Below are 25,557 nucleotides of genomic sequence, written 5' to 3' on the forward strand. Positions count from 1 at the left end.
CCAAGTCTGGCCTTAGTGTTGCAACCCGTCTATCGAACTCCTCCTCAGTCCTCAGTCTCTCCTACTGATCTCATTTACAGTCAATTCCGTCCATTGACGGGTTAGATCTTCTGTCTCGGGGGTGTCCATCTGTCGTCACATCCACACTAACTTGTACATCATCATCATCATTATTATCAGCCCGCGAAGGTGTTTTCAAGAAATGAAAATAAAAACAAATCCCTACCAACAACAATAATAATATGGCCATCAATATAGGCACAGTATAATACAACACTACTTTGGAAATATAGACTTGCGGGGCTCTTTTAACTTACAAGAAGCATTTAATGAGAGAGGGAGGAGAAAATAATTAAATGCTGGTATATTCTCTACTGCAAAATCCAACAGAAAGATCAGGAAATGAAGACAATGAAAATAACAATAAAAAATCAACACTTACAATATATATATATATATATATATATATATATATATATATATATATATATATATATATATATATGACATACAAAGACAACTCGGCCCACGGGATATATATATATATATATATATATATATATATATATATATATATATATATATGCAATTCCGTGCCAATTAAGTCTAGGCCAGACAGAAAGAAAATTGAGAAAAAAAGCGTGAACACTGAAACACTGGCACTTCCCCCAACCTGTTACATGTTTTGAAATGTGTCAAGAATTGTTCATATATATATATATATATATATATATATATATATATATATATATATATATATATATATAGACAGATAGATATATATACTACATGTACAGGAATAGCAGCAGAGGTAGTAGTAGAAGAAATAAAAGGTAGTAGTAGTGGTAGTAGTAGTAGGTTAGTAGTAGTAGTAGTAGTAGTAGTAAGTAGTAGTAGTACATACAATAGTACACATAAGGCTTAAAGGGAGGTTATATGCAGGTGTCAGGGGCCTGGGTGGGTAGTAAACTTCAGATCTGAAATTAAAACTAAGTTAAATGACAGTTTATATTGGTGCTCTTTAAGAACGGGGGAAATATATATATATATATATATATATATATATATATATATATATATATATATATATATATATAATATAGATAAAAAGAGAGTGAGAGAGATCTGACTCTGTAACTGACTTGATTTAGAGCCGACAAGAAACAAATCAAGACATATTTTAAGCACAGTCTGACTGCTTTATTTAGAAGATCGGAGACACTATGTCCTTGTTTATAGAAAAGGGGGAAAAATGAAAATATATAGAAAAGAAAACGGGGGGGAGAGAAAAAACTGGTCATTCAGTGCAAAATACATTAAAATTAGGTAAAATGAGAATTATTTTCGACATTACAGAAATGGTGTTATGGGGTTATTTCAAGAATGCCAGAATATTGTCGTAATAAGACTAAACAGCTTATTTACGAAAAAACGAAGAAAAAAAATCAAAAAAATCAATAAATTTATCCATATATAAATCAATATATCAATAAATTTATCCATATATATATATAAATCTGCAGGAGAGATCAAATGTAAATATTAAAAACATCTATATGTATATATATAAAAGTAAGAATTAAAGAAACATTTCAGAATTACTTGATTTTACTTAATACACGAGGAATTTTAAGGATCACAGGCATTGTCTGTTCAACTGTTAGGATTAATTATACATCTGATTTATTGAGAGTAATGCAATGATTAATAAAGAGAAAGTTTAACATTAATCATGGCTATATCAAATTCTGGAGGCTAAATTACACCATAGATTTTAAAACTAGCTAAGTCATATATCACCATGCCTAATATAATTCAATAGAATCTGCTCTCACATAATCCCTTTGCAATGTAATCCAAATCACACTCCCCATTCTCTTAATTCAGCTGGGCCAATTTTTTTATTTTAATTTCTTGCTTAATTTAAATTCAGACACATGAATTGATGGTGGAAGTAATGCTAATGGTCCTTAGCTCCCAGACCATCCACCTTTCTATGCAAAAAAAAAACCAAAAAAACTGATAATTATATATCTATCCTTTTCCACTATTTTCCTAAGAAGAAATTTAAAAACAAAAAATTCCAAATATCATCCAAAAGTTAACTTTTATTCGTTTCTTGAAAACATCAGAAATTACATTGTCTGTATTTGCACTTGATGGAAAATTGATTCTAATAATAAATCACTGTGTAAAAATGAAAAAAAAAATGATATTCAAAAATCAAAATCTTGTTAGAAATGCCTGTAAGCTATCTCCTAACAATGGTATGAGAATGTAAAAATCTTACCAATCTTGTTCTTCTTCTCTGCCAAAGCCATATATATATATATATATATATATATATATATATATATATATATATATATATATATATATATATATATATATATGAAATTCTAAATCAAATACGGCTAATTTTTGCCTTTTACTCCTAAATTAACTACAATCCCCACCAATATATATATATATATATATATATATATATATATATATATATATATATATATGATATCTTACTGAATACTATTAATCACTTCCGCCTATTTACTAACAAACTGTGAACGACTTTTTGTCAATCATTTCTAATAATTAACTAATCAACAGTCCTACTGGTGTCTTTACCACTGCTATTACAGTAATCATTCCAACCAATCTCTTTGCCTACTTTCTCTACTGTCCTCCTATAACAATATGCATTACTTTCGTCAATATCTGCAACACAATTGTTAACACTTTCCTCCTTACTTCGCCATCTATTTCTAGCCTATTCCACCTATTATTACTCAAGCCACTAGTACCCATTTGAATACCTGCTCATTCAATGCATTATCTACGTTTGAGAGTACAACCTGTTATCCATAAATTCCTATTAACACTATTGCCGCTAACACCTATTTTTTCCTCATATTCCTACTAATTTCACCTATTTTCAATTCTTACCAATCACAATTCTATTAATCCCTACCAATTACACCAACTGTTAATCCCAACAAATTATACTTATCATAGAATCCTACCAATTACATCTATCATCATCTCTTAATTACGCCTATCATCACCCAATTACCTATTACATTCTCTTACCTATAATCTCCCAATGACGCCTATTACCACCCCATCACCTATTACATTCTCCCCAACTATCATCTCCCAATTACGCCTATAACCAACTTATTACTTATCACATTCTCCCCAATTATCATCTCCCAATTACGCCTATAACCACCCAATTTACTATCACATTCTCCCCAATTATCATCTCCCAATTACGCCTATAACCACCCTATTACCTATTACATTCTCCCCATTATTATCTCCCAACTACGCCTATAACCACCCTATTATCTATTACATTCTCCCCAATTATTATCTCCCAATTACACCTATAACCACCCTATTATCTATTACATTCTCTACCTCCCCATCCAATCTATCGGTCCGCCCCGACCTTTTGAAAAGCCAGCCAGGCATCGAGACGGAGGGTGGGTGGGTGGGTGGGAGTGTGGGTGGCTGGGTGGCAGCGTCTATAGTCTTCCTTACCTCTTGTGGCGGGACGTCAAAAGAGACGGTACGGAGGTCAACTTTTCTGTAGGAGTCGATGCAGGGGACCACGAAGAATATACCGGGGCCTTTTGCGCCCCCTTTGAGGAGACGACCGAGGCGGAAGATAACCGCCCTCTCGTACTCCTGAACCACCTGTTTAAAAGAAAACGGAGAGGAGGGAGGGAGGGGAAGGAAGTGATTGGGTCGTTAATAAGGTAATAAATATGGTATATCCTTATTACTATCAATTGTTATAACTACGTAATTATGCTACATTTATATACATAAAACAGCACTGCACGTCACATACATCCATCAAATTACGCACTCTGCCATGTTAATGACTAACAGATTTGATTGCGTGTCAAATTTGCTAATAGCTCGTGCCTCGTTCATCAGCTAATGAAATACTGACTAATGAGCTTAGTTCGTTTACCAGTGGCAAGCATACTTATTTGTTTAGCTCCTTAACCAGCCAATAAATGGGAGAATATTTAAACTGTGTGATAAATAGTAAATTGTTTAATTCTGAGGCAAAAAATCTATACTTAGATTTCTTAATATTAGCTTATTATCCATAATGCGACCAGTTTTTAAATAATACATATGTAGAACTACATAATAAAGCTGTTTATGCCCATTCATACACATTCTATAAATGTGGTTATATATATATTTTTATTATCATTTTGCTTTGTCGCTGTCTCCCGCGTTTGTGAGGTAGCGCAAGGAAACAGACGAAAGAAATGGCCCCCCCCCCCATACACATGTATATACATACACGTCCACACACGCAAATATACATACCTATACATCTTAATGTACACATATATATACACACACAGACACACACACACACACACACATATATATATATATATATATATATATATATATATATATATATATATATATATATATATATATATATATATATATAATGCATTATTCCCGTATATTCAAGTCTCATCACAAACTATTGTACATAAACAGTCTATACAAATAAATACTCCAGAGAAAGACTTTGAGATTACCTATTACCAGACGAGGAAATAAATCGAAAAAAGGTTTTCAAATTTTTCGAAACGTTTTCTTTTTAAAGTCGCAAATTTTAACAACTTAAGATATCTGACAGAATGAGAGAGCTTTGCTATCTTCTTATTTCTTTCTATAATCTATCTTAAGAAATTTATCTCAAAGAAAGCACGACCCTGATAAAACTATAACTTTATCATCGTCAAACGTAAAGATAAAGTATCTTTATCTTTATCATCATCAAACGCAAAGAAAAATTATCTTTATCATCGTTAAACCTAAAGAAAAAGTATCTTTATCATCGTTAAACCTAAAGAAAAAGTATCTTTATCATCGTTAAACCTAAAGAAAAAGTATCTTTATCTTTGTCATCATCAAACCTAAAGAAAAAGCATCGTTATCATCGTTAAACCTAGAGAAAGTATCTTTATCATCGTTAAAGCTATAGAAAAAGTATCTTTATTTTTATCATCGTTAAACCTAAAGAAAAAGTATCTTTATCTTTACCATCGTCAAACCTAAAGAAAAAGTATTTATCATCAAACCTAAAGAAAAAGTATCTTTATCTTTACCATCGTCAAACCTAAAGAAAAAGTATCTATCATCAAACCTAAAGAAAAAGTATCTATATCATCGTTAAACCTAAAGAAAAAGTATCTATCATCAAACCTAAAAAAAAAGTATCTTTATCATCGTTAAACCTAAAGAAAAAGTATCTATCATCAAACCTAAAGAAAAAGTATCTATATCATCGTTAAACGTAAAGAAAAAGTATCTTTATCTTTCTCATCAAACTTTATTTTTCTTCCTTTTCCACTCATATCTTGACACCATATAAAATATATATATACAATATATTGAAGTTATTATCAAGATTTCGTGTTTCATCTTCCACATACACAGAGACAACAAGGAAAGTCATTCCCAGTTAAAGGGCACTAAGCCACTTACTTTCTCCAGAGGTCGAGAATCTTCCAGTGACACCATGCCCTTTGACCTCAACCGCCCTCTGCAGTGTAGGCTGTTCTTCGCTTACAATAATTATGACAGTTATCAATAACCTCGTCTGCTATCTTAACAACACTACTGCCCATTGCATATTGGTTGTTATCTTAACAACACTATTGCCCACTATAACGTTATCTTAATCACCCTATTGTTGAATCACCCAACGGTTCACTGCATGTCGTTTGTCTCTTAAATCACCCTACGAACCGCTACATATCGTCTACCTTAATCACCCTAATTACCCCGGACCATCTGTGTAATCACTTACTTATAATTACTTATTTGTACTGTACGTGGGGGAGGAAGTTCTACACTCGTGGGGCCTCCTCAACCCATCTTCTGAGCTTTCTCTATCGCACAACTTCGCAAACTTCCCTGTGTTACCCTCCCAACACATTCACAATTACGTAACACACTTGGTATATAATTACCTCATTGTACTGTGCACGGAGAGGGAGTTGTACACTCGTGAGGCTACGTTAATACAACTTTACAAACTTCAGTTCATTGTCTTCATATGTATAGTGTACACATCTACCGTCTTATTCCCTTGGTGTGTGTGTGATGTGTGTGTGTGTGTGTGTGTGTGTGTGTGTGTGTGTGTGTGTGTGTGTGTGTGTCTGTGTGTGTGTGTGTGTGTGTGTGTGTGTGTGTGAGCGTGTGAGTGAGTGTGTGTGTGAGCGTGTGAGTGAGTGTGTGTGAGCGAGTGAGTGTGTGTGTGTGTGTGTGTGTGTGTGTGTGTGTGTGTGTGTGTGTGTGTGTGTGTGTGTGTGTGTGTATGTGTGTGTGTGTGTGTGTGTGAAGGGGAAAGGAGGGAGCCTTAACACATCTGTTGGGGGCAAGAGAGGACCAAGCCCCGCCATCTGGCCAACAAAAGAAGGTCGTAAATCCTGTTATATCAGGCCAGCTAATTAACATAACCGGACGTCTCCGGAACCCTGGCTAAATAGCCTTGTCCAGGTCCCTCAGGGCCAGGGAGAGAGAGAGGGAGAGAGAGAGAGAGAGAGAGAGAGAGAGAGAGAGAGAGAGAGAGAGAGAGAGAGAGAGAGAGGAGTTTACAACGGGAATGCGACGTTTTCAATCCAGTAAGAGACGTGTTCTGAACGTGTACAAAAATTCATTTTAGCTTTAAATTTTTTGGTTTACTGGATAAAACTAATAATAAAAAAAAAAAACCCGGGAAATTAAACTTCCCTGATACCTGATCTAACGGTAAAAATCCAGCAGATGACATCCAAATTAATACAGTCATTCCCTTCCAAATTAATTCTGGATTTATTTAAATTCAATTAATGAAATATATGAATACGAAATGCTTTATAACTATATGAGAAATTATGTCATTCAAGTGATATATATATATATATATATATATATATATATATATATATATATATATATATATATATATATATATATATATTATATATTCCCTATATAAATTGATGACTAGCATATAAATCAATGTATAGAGACTGACTGCAATCTCGCCCACTCCATCCAGGGACAGACGGAACGCCCTAATGGGATTCGAATCAGCGAAGACATCAACCAGACACAGACCATCCGCTTGATCAACCAGACACAGACCATCCGCTTGATCAACCAGACACAGACCATCCGCTTGCTCAACCAGAAACAGACCATTCGCTTGATCAACCAGACACAGACCATCCGCTTGATCAACCAGACACAGACCATTCGCTTGATCAACCAGACACAGACCATCCGCTTGATCAACCAGACACAGACCATCCGCTTGATCAACCAGACACAGACCATCCGCTTGATCAACCAGACACAGACCATCCGCTTGAACAACGTCTCAAAGTTAATACCAGAGCGAAATGGAAGGGCGGAGCATAATGGACGGGATGAGTTCAGTGGTCAGTAGTTCTGCCAGATTGTATCTGTCAGTTAAATCATTTGTGGACTTTACTGAATTAAGTGAAAAGAATCCTTGAAGACAACACCGCTTTGATCAAATACGTTGAGATTCAAAGTGGTCTAAGTGTTAATAGTAGTATTAACACTACTTCGACTACTATTACTATTACTACTACTACTTCTACTTCTAATGATAATAAAAATAATAATAATAATAATAACAATCATAATAATAATAATAATAATAATAATAATAATAATAATAATAATAATAAGAACAATAATAATACTCCATTTATGGGTTCCTGCAGTTCATATAGGTGCACCTATATACACATACAGGTGCACCTATAGCACAGCGGTTTATAGCAAGTCTAGCGCTATGCTATCGACCAATATGGACTCTCCTCACAAAAGCTCTGGGGAGGACATACTGGACGTATACATTGAATCTTTGAAATTTCATACAAAAGTCCATGGCGATGGGCCTTGTGTTTTGGTAATTGTCTGGAATGAGAGAGAGAGAGAGAGAGAGAGAGAGAGAGAGAGAGAGAGAGAGAGAGAGAGAGAGAGAGAGAGAGAGAGAGAGAGAGAGAGAGAGAGAGAAGGGGGGTGGTCACGTCCCCCCTCCATCATGAGTGTAGACCCCTCCCCCCGTACAGTACAAGTACGTAATTATAAACACACACACAACAGGACGACGCACATTACAGAGTCACAGAAACTCACAATAGCCTCCGTGGGGATGCGACACACACACACACACACACACACACACACACACACACACACACACACACATACATACACACACACACACAGGCACCAGCACAGGAACACACACAAGTCCCCCCCTCGAGGGGGTCCAGTAAACACAGAGGGAAATGCTGAAATGAGCGACAATTGAGAAACACTTGGCCCCCGTCCCCCCCAACCTCCCCCTCTCCCAGGGAGGTAACGACTAATGGAGCTAGGGTGAGCAGCGAGGGAGGGGGTGGGGGGGTCAGGAAGGAGGATGACGGGGGGGGGGGGGGGCGAGGAAGGAGAGGGACAATAAGGGATGGAAAAAGGGGCGAGCATTTAGAGAATGGGGAGCAAAAGGGAGGACATTGGGAGAAGAGGAGGGAGCAGGAGAGAAGGGAGAGTAAGGGGTTGGAGGAGGAGAGTAAGAGGTTGGAGGAGGAGAGCAAGAGGTTGGAGGGAGAGAGGAGAGCAAGAGGTTGGAGGAGGAGGGTAATTCCTTCCCTCGTCCTTGGCCCTACAGCCAGGATATTGCCTCCTACAGTGCCGTGATGGCGTTATTGACATATTGACCAGTGTGTAAGTGGAGGCATTGATCAGCTCCTGTGGGAGAAAACACACACACACACACACACACACACACACACACACACACACACACACACACACACGAGTGTAAGATTCCTTCCCTTTACGGTACAAAAATGTGATCATAAATGACATAACAGTTTGGTAACATACAAAGACCTCCTCTCCCACTCACTGACTCGACAGCGTCCGTCCTGGACCTCGTGCATCCATAGCGATCAAGAGAGACGCACGCAAGGCCTCTGAGGTCCACATCTTCACTGCCCTCACCGAGACTTTCGACCAAGTCCTTCATCACAAAATCGTTAACAGAGTTATCAATACTCTCTCGCTGGCCTGCAGGGACGTCTCACTCCCTGGCTGGCGGACTTCCCCCGGCGGGTGAGGCCCGTCTGTGCACTTCCCAGGGGCCCTAATACCTCCGCCTTCCAGCCACACTCACTTGTGGCGTCCCACACACCAGATGGGACCCTCGTGCTCCCTCACCCCTCGTTAAAGATGATCTAATGGAAGCACCTGCTCGATGCTCGGCCTTCACAACAGCTCTCCACGAACACAAACCCCTTCAGAACACCCTTCAAATACCCTCCCCGAACTGGACTACCGCCAACCACGTCACCATCAACCAAAACCAGAACAGTGGTTTTGCATATCATTCTCGCCCCTCATCACGTCCTAACTCCCCCTGATGTCTCACTAGGCCCCAGACTCATTCCAGCCAGCTTTTCGGCGTCAGTCTGGACGATACACTCAACTGGAAGACACACGTTAGCCCCCCCGTCAACGAGGCCCTCCAGCTATATTCTCTGTTGACTCGAGAGACTTGGGCTTCTCCTGCGTCTGAACGCGCGAACGTCTCACACAACTCTCATTCTTCCCCGAACTCACCTGTAACTTCCTCTTTCCTAGCTTTCCAACACGTAACTTGGCGCTGCTGGAAACGGCGCACACAAGATCAATCAAGATCATCCAGGATCCCCGACTCGCAACACAAACCAAGAGACGTTAAACTCACCAGTCCTCTGAACTCTGCCCAGCCATCGCCTGGACCCCCGTCCCGACATCAGAGAAGAATCCACTGTACCATCCTCACCACCGTCACCTCCTGGCGTATTAGTTATCCCTCGTTCCAGGATCGCAGTTCGGCACCACAGACCACAACGAGCCCCTCCAAGCTCATCCAGACCTCTACAAGAATAACTCCATCCCAGCTACTGTGAACATCATCAATAACCTTTAATGTCTGTAAAAACTGTGTTTGGCACCCCCTTCCTTTCTTATGGCTCTAATGTCTTTATTGAGGGCATTGTTTCTCAATATTCAGCCTCTGGCTGCACTGTTAATCAATAAACCGTTGAATCATTATGTCTTAATCGGGTCTAAGTACGTAATTACCCTCCGAAACATCTCTTCGACAATGTGCTTGAAGGTGATGTTGATGTTGACCGATATCTATATAATTTCCGTTTCTCTCTGTCCTTCCATTAATGGCTTTTGGGTCTCCATTTCATGGATTTGCTCTTGTCTGGGTAGTGTGATTCATTAGCTAAGCATATGACCAATGGTGAAAGCTATCTGGATCACCTTGAAGGTTATCGTAATCAGGGCTTACTATACATTTCAGTGATCAGAATATACTCCACATGTAAGCTATGTGTCGTCAGTATACACCGTCAGATATGATCCAAGTAATCTATAGAGATTTGGAATACTAGTACTCTGGAACTAAGCCACGAACCTTACCTTAAGCAAAGTTAGGTCAGGTTAGAAGTGAACGCCACTGTCTACATTCACCCAGCTAAAAAAAAAGAAAGGGGTGCCTCTAAAATTTGGTGTGTTTTCTTCCCAAATGAACAACCTTTCAATTCATAAATGGGAACCGTCTAACACTTGCCGTGTAGTCTTTCACCTAACCCTCTCCTACAAGCGACGGTGTCAAATGCCTTCCGACACTCGCTGTATACACTACCCAACCGCTCTCTTCTCAAGCCCTCAGCCTGGTATAAGAGTGCAACAGACAGGTAAAGGGATGGTTTCTTCCCTCAAATCTCTCACTTCATCACATCCTCGATGTCTCTGCTTCTCACGTAGGCATTACTACGTGTTGTAAGTGTTTTCCAGCGACCTACAGTGTATATGAATAAGTGATGGAGACTCGAAGCTTTTGGATAACTTCCTGCCGACTTTCTTGAAGACAGGTACGAGCGTGGCTCTCCACCAAACCACCCTCTTGGAACTGATGCCCCTCTCTCTCCTCATCTTAAGTGATTTTCTACAGCAACTTTTCAAGTAAACTTCTTGTGGAGGAGTTTGGCGCACTACTTCAGCCAATTAGGGCGGGATACTACCGCGGTCATGTACATCTTCTATGGGTCTACTTCATCCTTCTTCAGTCTCTACTCACGACAGGAGGTGGTGGAGCTACGTCCTCGAGCACCCATTTACGCTTCTGAAACTTAGTCGTTTCATTTCTCACATACATCCTTGACCGCTTCAGAAACATTCTCTCCACGATTATTTACGATTCCTTATATAACAATTTCGTTCCTGACGAGTATATGAATTAACTTTGTATCTCCATTCAACGTTCCCTAAATGTCTTTCTACTACACTCTCTCTCTCATTACTCAGATTCTATAACACTATACTTTGCTTTCTGGTATCTTTCAAACCTCCTTATGACTATTCTGCCATTACATCATCTCCTTAACACGTAACTACACTGCTAGTTTGATAACTCATCCCCCGACCCTGGCCCCCATCCCTCCTCCACCGAACACTCCCGGGCCCAGACCAAGTCAACAAAACAGAAGCAACACGTCTGTCTGTCTATCTACATCACTAACTCTGGAACACAAACCACAACTATGACAGGAACACCTTCCCAGGGGTTTACGACCTCATAATTCATAGATCCAATAGTTTTGAATTCTAACACTTCAGCTATTTTAAAGATCGTAACCATCACCAAACCCATTTAAAGATCGTAACCATCACCAAATTCTATCACCGTAGCCTTCACCGAAGCCTCTTTTAAAAACGCCAATACACACACACAAGATCTGAAATTCAGAATCCTGATCCATTATCCCTACAGAATATATTCAACTCCTTATTTTCCTCCTGAATACTTTCCTTTCAGGATGACTGTTCGAATCTCTTGTACTCTTCATCCGTATATGATAACCTCTACTTCCATGTGAAAACTGGAATGAATATAACCATCTACTTCCATGTGAAAACTGGAATGAATATTGATATGTCAGTAGTGCCCCAGGCAGGAGCTGGCTGGAATGCTGGTTACCTTGTTATGTTTGCTCGACAAAGTTCTCCATAACACAAGTGAGAACTTCAGCCTCCAGTACCCCCTCTACCTTTATTGTGGGCCCCCACAATATTGTGTGTGTGTGTGTGTGTGTGTGTGAATACCTACGTATGCATGTCTATGTGTACATGTACATATGTATGGATATGGTCATTTACGCGTACGTATGGGCATCCCACATCACCAGAACCTGGGATATCCCACATCACCAGGTCCTGGGATATCCCACATCATCACCAGGACCTAGGACATCCCACATCATCACCAGGGCCCGGGACATCCCACATCATCACCACGACCTAGGACATCCCACATCACCGGGACCCGGGACATCCCACATCACCGGGGCCTGGGACATCTCACATCAGGCATCCCACATCACCAGGTCCTGGGATATACCACATCACCGGGACCTGGGACATCCCACATCACCGGGACCTGGGACATCTCACATCAGGCATCCCACATCACCAGGTCCTGGGATATCCCACATCACCGGGACCTGGGACATCCCACATCACCAGGACCTGGGGCATCCCACATCACCATGACCTGGGACATCCTACATCACCGGGACCTGGGACATCCCACATCACCGGGACATCACACTGCACCAGCAGAAGCCTTCCAGCCATGCCTCCCTCTTCTCGTTTGCATTTCAATTTCACCAGAATAATGGCAAGGTTGAGAACGCTCCCTCTCCCCCATCACCCCAATCCCCCGAAGGCTCAAGACTTGCCGGGGGTAACTTCTCATCACTCCCAGCCTTGCACTTGACGGGGGCAACTCCGCCTTCCACTTGACATGGGGGTTACATCTTTCTCTCAACCTGAATGGGTAAATTATTCCCCCCACAGTCTTGCACTTGACGGGGTAACTCTCTCTCTCTCTCTCTCTCTCTCTCTCTCTCTCTCTCTCTCTCTCTCTCTGATGCACTTGACGGGGGAACCTTCCCTCCCCTCTCCTAGCCCTGCACTTGACGCGGGCAACTCTCCTTTCCTCCCACTTCTTCACTAATGAAACAGGTTCAAATATATCTTAAATCACGAGGGTATCCCACAAACGTTATATATATATATATATATATATATATATATATATATATATATATATATATATATATATATATATATATATATATATTGTACAGAAGGCTGGATAATAAATTTAACATGTAACGCAATGCCATTAACATAAGATTAACGTAAGTTTCAGGTATTCTATGATATCAAACTTAGATTTCAGACGTAAAATGGTACACGGAGGAAAGACATGTTTGCGCTACATCACTCAAAAAAAAGAACAAAAAAAAAAAACGAAAAAAACGCACTGTCACGTTACTATTTCAAGGCGTAGTTTACCTGTAAACACTGAGTACCGTGTGTGTTGGTTTACAGCTGAAAGCTTAGTGTATACATCATACATTTAAGCTTTCGGTAAGGGTTACATACTAACGCTTTAACTTTTGCAATAAAATCATACTTAGAATATTAGTTTGTGCGAAGCTGAACTATAGCTGGGCTGTAGAAATAACCCAGCTTACAATTCAACAGGTAAGCTTAGAATACCTGCTGCACAGATAAGCATTGAAGTATCCACTATACAGCTTAATATCGCCAGCCCCTTTCTCTCTTCCTGACCCCCCCACCCCACCCCTTCCCCCTCCTCCTAATCCTAATTCCACCCGAGGTCAAAGGTCAACTGGGGCCCAGATCATAGCGTGTCGACCTCCCTATTAATCAGCCCGGTTATTAACAACTTGACCGGGCCAATCACCCCCCCCCCCTCAATTCCAGGTTTAAACACTCTCTCTCTCTCTCTCTCTCTCTCTCTCTCTCTCTCTCTCTCTCTCTCTCTCTCTCTCTCTCCCCCACCAATTAGGTTAATGACGAAACTAATTGGACTGTTGGGCTAATAATGAACTTACCCTTCGACTGTGTTCGTTGCGATGCGATGCGATGAGATGAGAGAGAGAGAGAGAGAGAGAGAGAGAGAGAGAGAGAGAGAGAGAGAGAGAGAGAGAGAGAGGGGGGGGGGGGGAATATAAAGCTGAAATAACACACACACACACACACACACACACAAATCCTTACTTCATCACTAAATTGACAAAAAAAAAATAAAAAAAAATCGTCTTTTGTCGAGACAATAATGAACACAAAACTACACCCGTGAGGGCCATTATAGTGCCTTTCAACCCCGCTCCTTCCATCTGGTCGATAGTCCTCGACAGTGCAGTCAAGGGGATGTTATGGGATCCTCACAATGCAATTCAGGGAAGGCCGTGGAGACCGAGAGAGAGAGAGAGAGAGAGAGAGAGAGAGAGAGAGAGAGAGAGAGAGAGAGAGAGAGAGAGAGTGTGCGTGTAAACATTTTAAATAGATTTTCTAAGAAGAGTCTCCATTCGGCTTCCTGCTATGGTCGGTTGTTGTTCTATTCTGGCATATTTCAAGGAATTATCTGCTACCATGATAATCAAAATGGCTTCAAAATAAATAATTAAATAATTAAATTCCCAGTAACGCAAACTCTCTCACGTTCTGCTTACCATATCAACTGCCTTCCAATGGATCTTCTCTATTGGTTCTAAATTGCTTCCTTAAGCTTGGTGAACAAACTTGAGGAACATATTCTACACAGTTCTGGCCTATTGTGATGTGAACAGCTTTTCTAACATTTCCTTACCCACACACCACCTGCTCCTAATATGTCTTTTTTTTTTCGTAAACTATGTTCGGCAATGAGAGTCTGCATACAAGCCAGGCACAATGTCCACTCACCAGGTCCCTTCCACACACATACATACATACATACATACATATATATATATATATATATATATATATATATATATATATATATATATATATATATATTCCTGAAGGTATTCCCCGTTACCCCTGTATTCCTCTCAAAGTCTTCTTTCGCTGTGCATCATCCTTAATACTATACATTCACTCGGGATGAAGTTCCTCAACCATGTACCAGACCAACTTCAAGATTTTTGTCAAGGTTCCTTTGTATGTGGATGCCATCCTCTTGGCTTTCTACTTTCCTTACGACCTTGGCATCATCGGCAAACATATTCAGGCGGGAGTCCAATCCTCCTGACAGTCGTTTCCATAAATCGAGAAAAGCAGTGGTCTAATCATGTCTCCGGTGACATCATCAAACCATTTCGAGAAAGGTCCTTTGACTTGAGTCTTTTGTTCCCTTCCACTGAGATGATCTCCCGTCCAACGAAGTGGTTAGTCCTTATTCCTCCATGCAGAACCAGCTTCTTTGCCAGACTACTGTGTGGCACAGTGTCAAATGCTTTCTGGTGGTCAATTTACACATAATACACCCAGCCTTCTCTCTTGTCTACAACAGAGCTCACTCTCTCTTAGAAATCTACGAGGTTCGTAAACACATTGATCCTCTTTCCCTCATCCCTGAAACCGTATTCTCTCTCTCTCTCTCTCTCTCTCTCTCCCTCTCTCTCTCTCTCTCTCTCTCTCTCTCTCTCTCTCTCTCTCTCTCTCTCTCACTGAGGTCGTTTCTCCTCTTCAGAAAGTCATTCACTTGTTTTCTGATTCTCTTTTCCAGTAGTTTACAGACACCGCACTCGCCAGGGAAACTGGCCTGCAGTTTTGCGCCTCCTCCATGTCTCCTTCTTAAGAGATAGATACGACCTCTACCTTCTTCCGCTCCCATGGCACTTTACCTTCCTTCAATGACAATTTTTTTTTGGGTACGTATGTTAAATATATTCTTCTTCTTCTTCTTCTTCTTCTTCTTCTTCTTCTTTCCTTCTTCTTTTCTTCTTCTTCTTCTTCTTCTTCTTTTTATTATCATCATTATTATTATTATCATTATCATTATTATTATCATTATTATTATTATCATTATCATTATCATCATTATCATTACTATCATTATCATTATCATTATTATTATCATTATCATTATTATCATCATTATTATGATTATCATCATTATTATAATTATCATCATATTATCAAGTAGAACAAATGCACTCAATATTTACAGGCAAGACAAACACAAACATAACAAGTTCCCAAGCTTCAGCTGGATTAATTGAAGCTTATCTTGGCCTCAGAGGGAGAAGCTCCTCTTAGTTCTGGAGAGATTAACAAGACAGACAGGAGTGTGTCTGTAAGTGTCTGGGAGTTGGAGTGTCTTTTAAAGAGTCCTTTCAGTGTAAAACTTCGGTTACTTTCTCCTCAGTGTTGTACAGATCTATCCATCTACCTACCTACCTATCTTCCTATCTATCTATCTATCTATCTGTATACCTATCTAGTGAACTCCAGCGTCGCTTCTTCGTCTACAGAGCCTCAAACTTAACAAGCCACTGGCACAATGTTTCCAGTGGCTCCCACCTGATGTTCCCACTGACTACTTCTACCTAATGCTCCCACCTACATCTTTCAACCTACTGCTTCGACCCAATGTTTCTACCTAATATTCCAGCCTACTGCTTCGACCCAATGTTTCTACCTATGCTCCTATCTAAAGAGCCTACCTACAACTCCTACCTAATACTCCTCCCTAATGTTCCTACGTTATACTTCTAAGCCTACTGCTCCTTCCATTTCGCCAAAAGGCAGGGGTAGCGCGTATCGCTCACCGCGGGAAAATCCAGAGTTAAGAAGGCATGAGTTTATGTAAGTTCAGTGTTGTCAAGTGTGATGGGCGACAAGGGGAGAGACTGTGTGTTTGTGGATAGAATGCCAGCGGGCCCCACGTGTGGGCGAGGGCTGGAAGAATAGATCGGCTACCTGGGTCAGAGGTGTGGAACTCAACAGCCACTGAAGGGCTGGGTCACTGCCCAGCCCAGTCACTAACCCTCTCCCGATACCTAGATAGGAGGTATGGGGCAAGTACTGGTAATATACTTCCCTGTTCGGTGGCTGCCTACCAGATATATATATATATATATATATATATATATATATATATATATATTTCTTTTTTTTTCAAACTATTCGCCATTTCACGCGTTAGCGAGGTAGCGTTAAGAACAGAGGACTGGGCCTTTGAGGGAATATCCTCACCTGGCCCCCTTCTCTGTTAATTCTTTTGGAAAATTAAAAAAAAAAATAATGAGAGGGGAGGATTTCCAGCCCCCCCGCTCCCTCCCCTTTTAGTCGCCTTCTACGACACGCAGGGAATACGTGGGAATTATTCTTTCTCCCCTATTCCCAGGGAGTTTGGTAAAGTGTGTGAAAGAAGAAAGTTAAGAGTAAATGTGAATAAGAGCAAGGTTATTAGGTACAGTAGGGTTGAGGGTCAAGTCAATTGGGAGGTGAGTTTGAATGGAGAAAAACTGGAGGAAGTGAAGTGTTTTAGATATCTGGGAGTGGATCTGGCAGCGGATGGAACCATGGAAGCGGAAGTGGATAATAGGGTGGGGGAGGGGGCGAAAATTCTGGGGGCCTTGAAGAATGTGTGGAAGTCGAGAACATTATCTCGGAAAGCAAAAATGGGTATGTTTGAAGGAATAGTGGTTCCAACAATGTTGTATGGTTGCGAGACGTGGGCTATGGATAGAGTTGTGCGCAGGAGGATGGATGTGCTGGAAATGAGATGTTTGAGGACAATATGTGGTGTGAGGTGGTTTGATCAAGTAAGTACCGTAAGGGTAAGAGAGATGTGTGGAAATAAAAAGAGCGTGGTTGAGAGAGCAGAAGAGGGTGTTTTGAAATGGTTTGGTCACATGGAGAGAATGAGTGAGGAAAGATTGACCAAGAGAATATATGTGTCGGAGGTGGAGGGAACGAGGAGAAGAGGGAGACCAAATTGGAGGTGGAAAGATGGAGTGAAAAAGATTTTGTGTGATCGGGGCCTGAACATGCAGGAGGGTGAAAGGAGGGCAAGGAATAGAGTGAATTGGAGCGATGTGGTATACCGGGGTTGACGTGCTGTCAGTGGATTGAATCAAGGCATGTGAAGCGTCTGGGGTAAACCATGGAAAGCTGTGTAGGTATGTATATTTGCGTGTGTGGACGTATGTATATACATGTGTATGGGGGTGGGTTGGGCCATTTCTTTCGTCTGTTTCCTTGCGCTACCTCGCAAACGCGGGAGACAGCGACAAAGCAAAAAAAAAAAAAAAAAAAAAAAAAAAAAAAAAAAAATATATATATATATATATATATATATATATATATATATATATATATATATATATATATATATTATATATATCCAGGCTGATATAAAGGGAAAACATCGATATTTTCTAATCGTATATGAGGGACAAAAAAAAAAAAAAAAAATGACAAAATGACATAAATCACTGTTCTTCAACCATATGTTAAGTAAATTTCTATCACACACCATCGATATCTATTCTCTAATAATGGCTGGCCATTTAGGCGGGAAAAAAATAAACTAAATTTACATAACCTTTTACACAACAAGGAAGTATGTAAATACGCATAAATTTACATATTCATAATTCTGCAAAAATGCCGCCAAGACTTCCGACGTGACAGTAAATAAACTTGAGAATTATGATTTAACGTTAATATGGCGAGACCTGGCATCATTTGCATACTGAACGAAAAAAGGGCGTAAACAACATGAGACTTCCTGAACCATCCTTTGTACGTTAGTGCTTTATGTAAGTGGGGGAAAAGGACCCTTAACGATCAAAAAAAATTAAATAAATATATCATTCTTCACCACCTTCTTCTTCATATGTTAAGGTTATCACATACACTCACGCTACGTAACTGGCCCATGGGATCCTTAAATAATTTCTATCTTAACTCACTACATAATATTTGCCCATGTTGTCACGCTTCCCACAACTTCAGATTTCTGCTCATGTATGTTAGATTCAGCAGCTATTAATTTCTCCTTCTTTAACACATATGGTAAATTCTTTAACACATATGTGGTAAATCTTTTACTTTTAAACATATGGTTAATCTTTTTAACACATGGTTAATTTCTAACACATATGGTTAATTTTTAACACATATGGTTAATTTTTAACACATATGGTTAATTTTTAACACATATGGTTAATTTCTTTAACATAGGGTTAAATTTTTTTAACGCATATGGTTAATTTTTGTTGTTTTCACAGCTAAGATGATAATGATTAACTGATGTAATAAACCGAAGAACATAATATGAGTGTAGAACTCCCTCCTCGTACAGTATAAATAGGTAATTACAAACGAGTAATCAGAAATAGGTAATTAGAAATGGTCAATTACAAATACGCGTCAACAAATACGTAATAGAAATGGGTGATTAATATAAGTAATGACTAGTTAATCACAAATAGGTAATCACAAAGTGGTGATAAGTAAGTAATACAAATAGGTATTACAAATAAGTAATCACAAATAGGTAATTACAAATTGATTACTTTTAGCCCCTGCAGCTCGGCGTCTCCCACACTCATATATCAGCCAAATATATCAACAATCTTTTCTAATCAGCATTCCAACCCAATCTCTATCGTCAATCATTCCCTTCAGCCATTCCAGCTCATCACCAATCAGTCTACCTTCCATGAAAAACCAATCCCTCGTCCATTTCTGCCAATCACCTAAATTTGGTTGATTCACAGTGCCCAATCGAACCAAAATACATACAACTTCAACCAAGGCAAAAATTTTGACCTCTCTCTCTCTCTCTCTCTCTCTCTCTCTCTCTCTCTCTCACATACTCCGTCAACTAGTCAACCAATCAACAACCGTTTGACCGCGGTCAAATGCGTTCACTAGATCGAATTTCGACCAATCAGTTTGACGGATTAATCATCACAGTCAATTTCAGCCAATCACAAGACTGAACTGCACGGTCAAATCTGTTAACAAACCAAACCACCAATCCAATCAACCAAACCCGTCAGGCTGTCAAAATAAACTCCCGTCAAATAAACCGGTTTAACACACCCGTCAACCTGTTTCATCAGCAAAATAATAATAATAATAATAATAATAATAATAATAATAATAATAATAATAATAATTAGGGAACTCGTTCATTAAACTAGTCTATCAAACCAGTCAAATCCTGAAATACAATCGAACAGATACATCGGTCAAATCAATAAATGGAAAAAAATAGCAAAATGGTCAGCCATTTTGTATCAGTCAAAAGAAAAAGTCTATCAAGTGAAGGAAGTGAACGAAATGAAGGAAAGATGGATATCCCTGTTAAGCCAACGCCCTGTTGTGGAGCTCCGTTAACGGGGGACCTGCTCTGGAATTCGTGTCTCCATCTTCCCCCCCCCCCCCCCCACTTAACAGGATCGTTCTCCCGCGCTGCCTTTGACTGCCTGGTTATGGGGAGGGGGGGGGGGGAGGATTGGGGGAGGGGGGGGGAGGATTGGGAGAGGAGGAGGAGGAGGAGGAGGAGGAGGAGGAGGAGGAGGAGGTGGAGGAGGAGGAGGAGGAGAGGGGGAAGAGGCGATTGGGAGGTGTGGGATTTAAAGGGGATGCGCGCTCTCGCTATGCATGCGCGGGGTCACACATGATCCCAGTGTGTGTGTGTGTGTGTGTGTGTGTGTGTGTGATTACCTGTTTGTATTGTGTGAGGAGGGAGCCATCTCTCAAACATTCTCTACCATTCTACGTCTTCCATTCATGTATGAACCACGTCCTTAGTTATTCTATTCCATTCATGCACCACGCTTTCAATAATATCTACAAAATAATGCAAAATTGAAAAAAAAAAATCGTAAAATCAATGAAATTAGATGAATATCTATAAACGCAATCACTAAAACCTATATAAAAATAAATACAACCATTAAATCACAGTGAAACATGCAAAATAAATAAAGCTAATGATTACAAATAATGATAAACTAATTGGCAAGCTGATAACGAGGAAAAGAATAAATATAACCAAAAATAACCAATAACATTCCCACCCCCCCAAAAAAAAATAAATTCCTGTCACAAACAATTACCCGATAAACGAATTATTAGCCAACACTGAGCTAATAATGTAGCTGGAGTTAACATCATTGTACTGGAGACAATATATATACATAGAGTCAAGGTTGAATACAATGCTATCCAACAATTATACAGCAGACGCAGCCAATTAACCCGGGGTAAATAAATAAATATATATATATATATATATATATATATATATATATATATATATATATATATATATATATGAAAGAGACTATCCTAATATAGACAACAGGAGGGTATACGAACGGAACAGTGAGGAGAGAGAGAGAGAGAGAGAGAGAGAGAGAGAGAGAGAGAGAGAGAGAGAGAGAGAGAGAGAGAGAGAGAGAGAGTCATTTGGTAAAACAACGCAATTAATTACGATGCCTTTTCTTTTTCCTCTTTAATCACGAGGCTATTTGTCAAACAAACTCCAGATTTAATCCAAACTTGACACAAATATTAATAAATAAAATCTGCTCTTAAAAGGATATCCTCCAGTGAAGGGTTCTTGCTATTAATGAATAATTTTACATATGAAAGGTAATTACGTTGTGGGTTTATTCTTTCGAGGGGGGGGGGGGGGGGGCATCCCTCAAGAAGCAAAGAAAATGGGGGATTAATATCATATAGAGAACGAATATCAGAAAACATGTCCGTCTTCACGTACAATATGCACATAATTTCCAAGGCCATTTTGGCTATTTTACCGACCTGTTTCACTTGACAGCCACACACACACACACACACACACACACACACACACACACACACACCGTAATTACACTTCGCCAAATGATTCTCATTATTTTTTTTTAATTACCGTTTGTTGTATGTGGGTTTTTCGTTTAGGGACACGAAAGAAAACGGGGTATATAAAGTCATTGCTTACACCTGGCCTAGACTCGTCTTTTCTAGAAACTTCAATGTTGCAATTCTCTTTCCTCCCGTGTGTGTGTGTGTGTGTGTGTGTGTGTGTGTGTGTGTGTGTGTGTGTGTCCGTGGATATAATGGTGTATTTAGTGTCTGTTCGCCCAAGTGTTGGTTTAAGTAATTCACTGAAGCGCAGGTTAAAGTGTTGCGTTAAAAGTGTCGGGGGTCGAAGTGATATATGCATTAATGCCCTAAGATAATATGTGTGTGTGTGTGTGTGTGTGTGTGTGTGTGTGTGTGTGTGTGTGTGTATGTGTGTGTGTGTGTGTGTGAGCGACAGAGTCATATTAACGAGCTGGGTGAAACGTGAAGTTCAAATACCAGGTTAAGAGTAAGTGTCGATGAGAATGCCAGGTTAAACAGAGCAGCGCTTACAGAGCCAGGTTAAAGTAACAATGGAAGTGTATGTCAGTACGTCTGGTCAACTTTACCTTTGGCCTCAACTCTCTCTCTCTCTCTCTCTCTCTCTCTCTCTCTCTCTCTCTCTCTCTCTCTCTCTCTCTCTCTCTCTCTCACCTCATTCTCACCCAGTCCCTTAACCTTACCCCTTTTCCCTCCCACCTCCACCCAACACATCTTCCACACGAGACCTAAATCCCCTAAACGTCCCTAATGACTTTTAAATCCCGAATCAATCCAGAGTTAAATCCTCGTGGGTTAAATCACCCCAGATGCTTCTTTCTCTCTTCCATCATCATCATCATCAACATAATAATAATAATAATAATAATAATAATAATAATAATAATAATAATAATGTCATGACGACGTCGATTATCTATCCAACCAAACACACTAAGAAGCAAGAGAATTTATCAAATCAATAAGACGAATTAATTTGGGGTCTGCTGCTGTTTTTGTATTGATATGGCTTGTATCTGCTAGTGTTGTTGACAGGTACGAACCACGTGTGAATGTGGAATGAATGATGAATATAAAAATTATATCAATAATCACAATAATCATACATACACACTGTAAACACACACACACAAACACACACACCACGTCAAATCACACACACACACACACACACACATACAACACGTCACACACACACACACAACACAATACATCACACACACACACACACACACACACACACACACACATACAACACGTCACACACACACACACAACACAATACATCACACACACACACACACACACACACACACACACACACACACATACACACACACACACACACAAAGACACACACACACACACACACAACACGATACATCACACACAGGGAAACACAACAATAGAGTCTCAAAGCCACGGAGGAGGGGGTTTATAAAACGATCGGCGCCTAACTAAAACTGATGACAACACAGCTAAAAGAGTGCTACTCAACCCCCTCCATATCAAAGCCAAAGGCTATCCTGTCCGGGCCCCTGATACCATGGTCATAATGCTATCCGATCCCTTACATCAGAGTCTAAGGGTGTCCAGTCCCCTATATCTGAGCAAAAAGGTATCAATCCCCTATACTATCGATAAAAGGTCTCTAGTACACAATTTAAGAGTCTAAAGGTAACTAATACCCTTAAATCAGATTCAAAAGGGGTCCAATCCCCTATAACAGAACTGAAAGGTTTGCAATCCCCTTATATCAGAGCCAAAGGATATTCAAAACACTTTATCAGAACCAAAGGGTATCAAATCCCCCATATCAGAGAAAATGGGCATAACGCAACCAAATGATATCCAAGCCATAACATCACAGCCAAAATAGTATCCAATCTCCCATACGACAGCGAAACGGTATCCAATCCCCTATGAGAGGGCGTTACGCCTATCATTTGTTCTTACTGCGATCGATGGCTCTTTTGCGCACTTTAAACCCGCTTGGTGTCAACGACACGATATGAGGACTTAAGCCACGTCTCTTCGACGATATTCAAGAATAGGTTGGGGACTGGATTATCATAGAGAGAGAGAGAGAGAGAGAGAGAGAGAGAGAGAGAGAGAGAGAGAGAGAGAGAGAGAGAGAGAGAGAGCACTGAAAACGCGTAAAAAAAGAAAAAAAAAGGAACAGAGAATCGAGCAAGATGGACGGACGCAGAGGGAGGAATGGATATCACCCCCCCCCCCCCCCACCTCCACCGTCTTCAGCCACAGCGCAAGATCCTGTCCCTGGATAGTCCAATATATACATGAGGGACGGAGACATCTATCCATCACTCACGGTTACAGAGGACAGGGAACTAACCATAACTCGCGGAGCGCGCGGGATAGTGAACTATCCCGTGAGCCATGGATAATACTGGATAGTGAACTATCCGTGAGCCATGGAAGACGAAGGATAGTCAACTACCTATCGCTCAGGCTCGGGGTAACAAAAGACCTATCCATTTTTGCACTACTGCTCTTGTTCACAAACTTTATCCTTCACGACTCTGATAATAAAACTCTGATATATATATATATATATATATATATATATATATATATATATATATATATATATATATATATATATATTCATTAGCTCTACTGGCCGCTATATGCGGGAAGAGCTATAACTCCCTTTGAAATAATAATGAAAAAGAAAACGCTAAAAATGATGTGTAAAAAAAAAAAAAAAATCCCATTGCTCAATATGCAAGTAAATATATATATATATCTTTTTTTCATGCTCGATCTGATAAAAAAAAAAATATACCGGGTTATACAATTAAAAATCGGACATAAAAGGTTGGTAGTGAGAGAGAGAGAGAGAGAGAGAGAGAGAGAGAGAGAGAGAGAGAGAGAGAGAGAGAGAGAGAGAGAGAGAGAGAATTTATAAATGATTTTTTTTTTCCTCCAGTCGTTTGATTGGACGGGCGGGTTGTTGACTGGTGCAAGGTTCAGGTCGACTTGTTCGAATGATCAACCATAAAACTGAGGGTGTGAGACGAGTGGAGAGGGGGGGAGGGGGGCTGGGGCTTGTATGTATTATGCCAACCTGATCACCAGCTTTGGAATAAGCCAAGCGTACACCGTGTGCACGTACACTGGCCTCACTATTATATAATACCCATTAATTCACATTCAAACCACGGGATGAGTCGTGTGTTCCAAACTGTGCTTTAATGTCAGAACGGATCACAGGGTCAAAGGCTTTCCTGATGAAAAAAAAAAAAATTCATTTGTAAATGATTAAGATTATTTTTCAGAGCGGGTCTTTTGTAAATCATTAAGATTATTTTTCAGAGCGGGTCTTTTGTAAATCATTAAGATTATTTTTCAGAGCGGGTCTTTTGTAAATCATTTCACAGTGGGAGTGGAGGAAATGGCTTATTCCGGAGGCGCTTTGACTTGTTGCTAAAGCGATGAAAGTGCCTAATTAACTCTATCCTGAAAGCGTTTTTCTTTTTTTTTTTTCTGAAAGAGGTTCAAGGTTAATATAAACTCTGGGACATCCCTTCCTTCATTCCCTCCCCCCTTCGAGGTTAGGTTGAATTAAGACGACTGTCCCATGAGAGATGGTCGAGCAAGACGACCTTAGTGACTCGGGTTGTCAGTGATGAAATTCAGGGAGAATAACTCACGTAGGAAATGTACACA

General features: G+C 40.0%; 1 protein-coding gene across 11 annotated transcripts in view; it reads right to left on the reverse strand.

Annotated features, from left to right (window-relative positions):
* LOC139751551 (mechanosensory protein 2-like) overlaps nt 1-25,557 on the reverse strand; it is a 1,369,287-nt gene that overhangs the window by 149,559 nt on the left and 1,194,171 nt on the right. For all 11 annotated transcript variants that reach the window (XM_071667090.1, XM_071667093.1, XM_071667089.1 and 8 more), the window contains one exon: nt 3,544-3,699. In XM_071667090.1, the coding sequence (XP_071523191.1) occupies nt 3,544-3,699 (156 nt within the window). The remainder of the gene's footprint in view (nt 1-3,543; nt 3,700-25,557) is intronic.

This window comes from Panulirus ornatus, chromosome 11, assembly GCF_036320965.1.
Source record: "Panulirus ornatus isolate Po-2019 chromosome 11, ASM3632096v1, whole genome shotgun sequence".
Taxonomy (NCBI): Eukaryota; Metazoa; Arthropoda; class Malacostraca; order Decapoda; family Palinuridae; genus Panulirus; species Panulirus ornatus.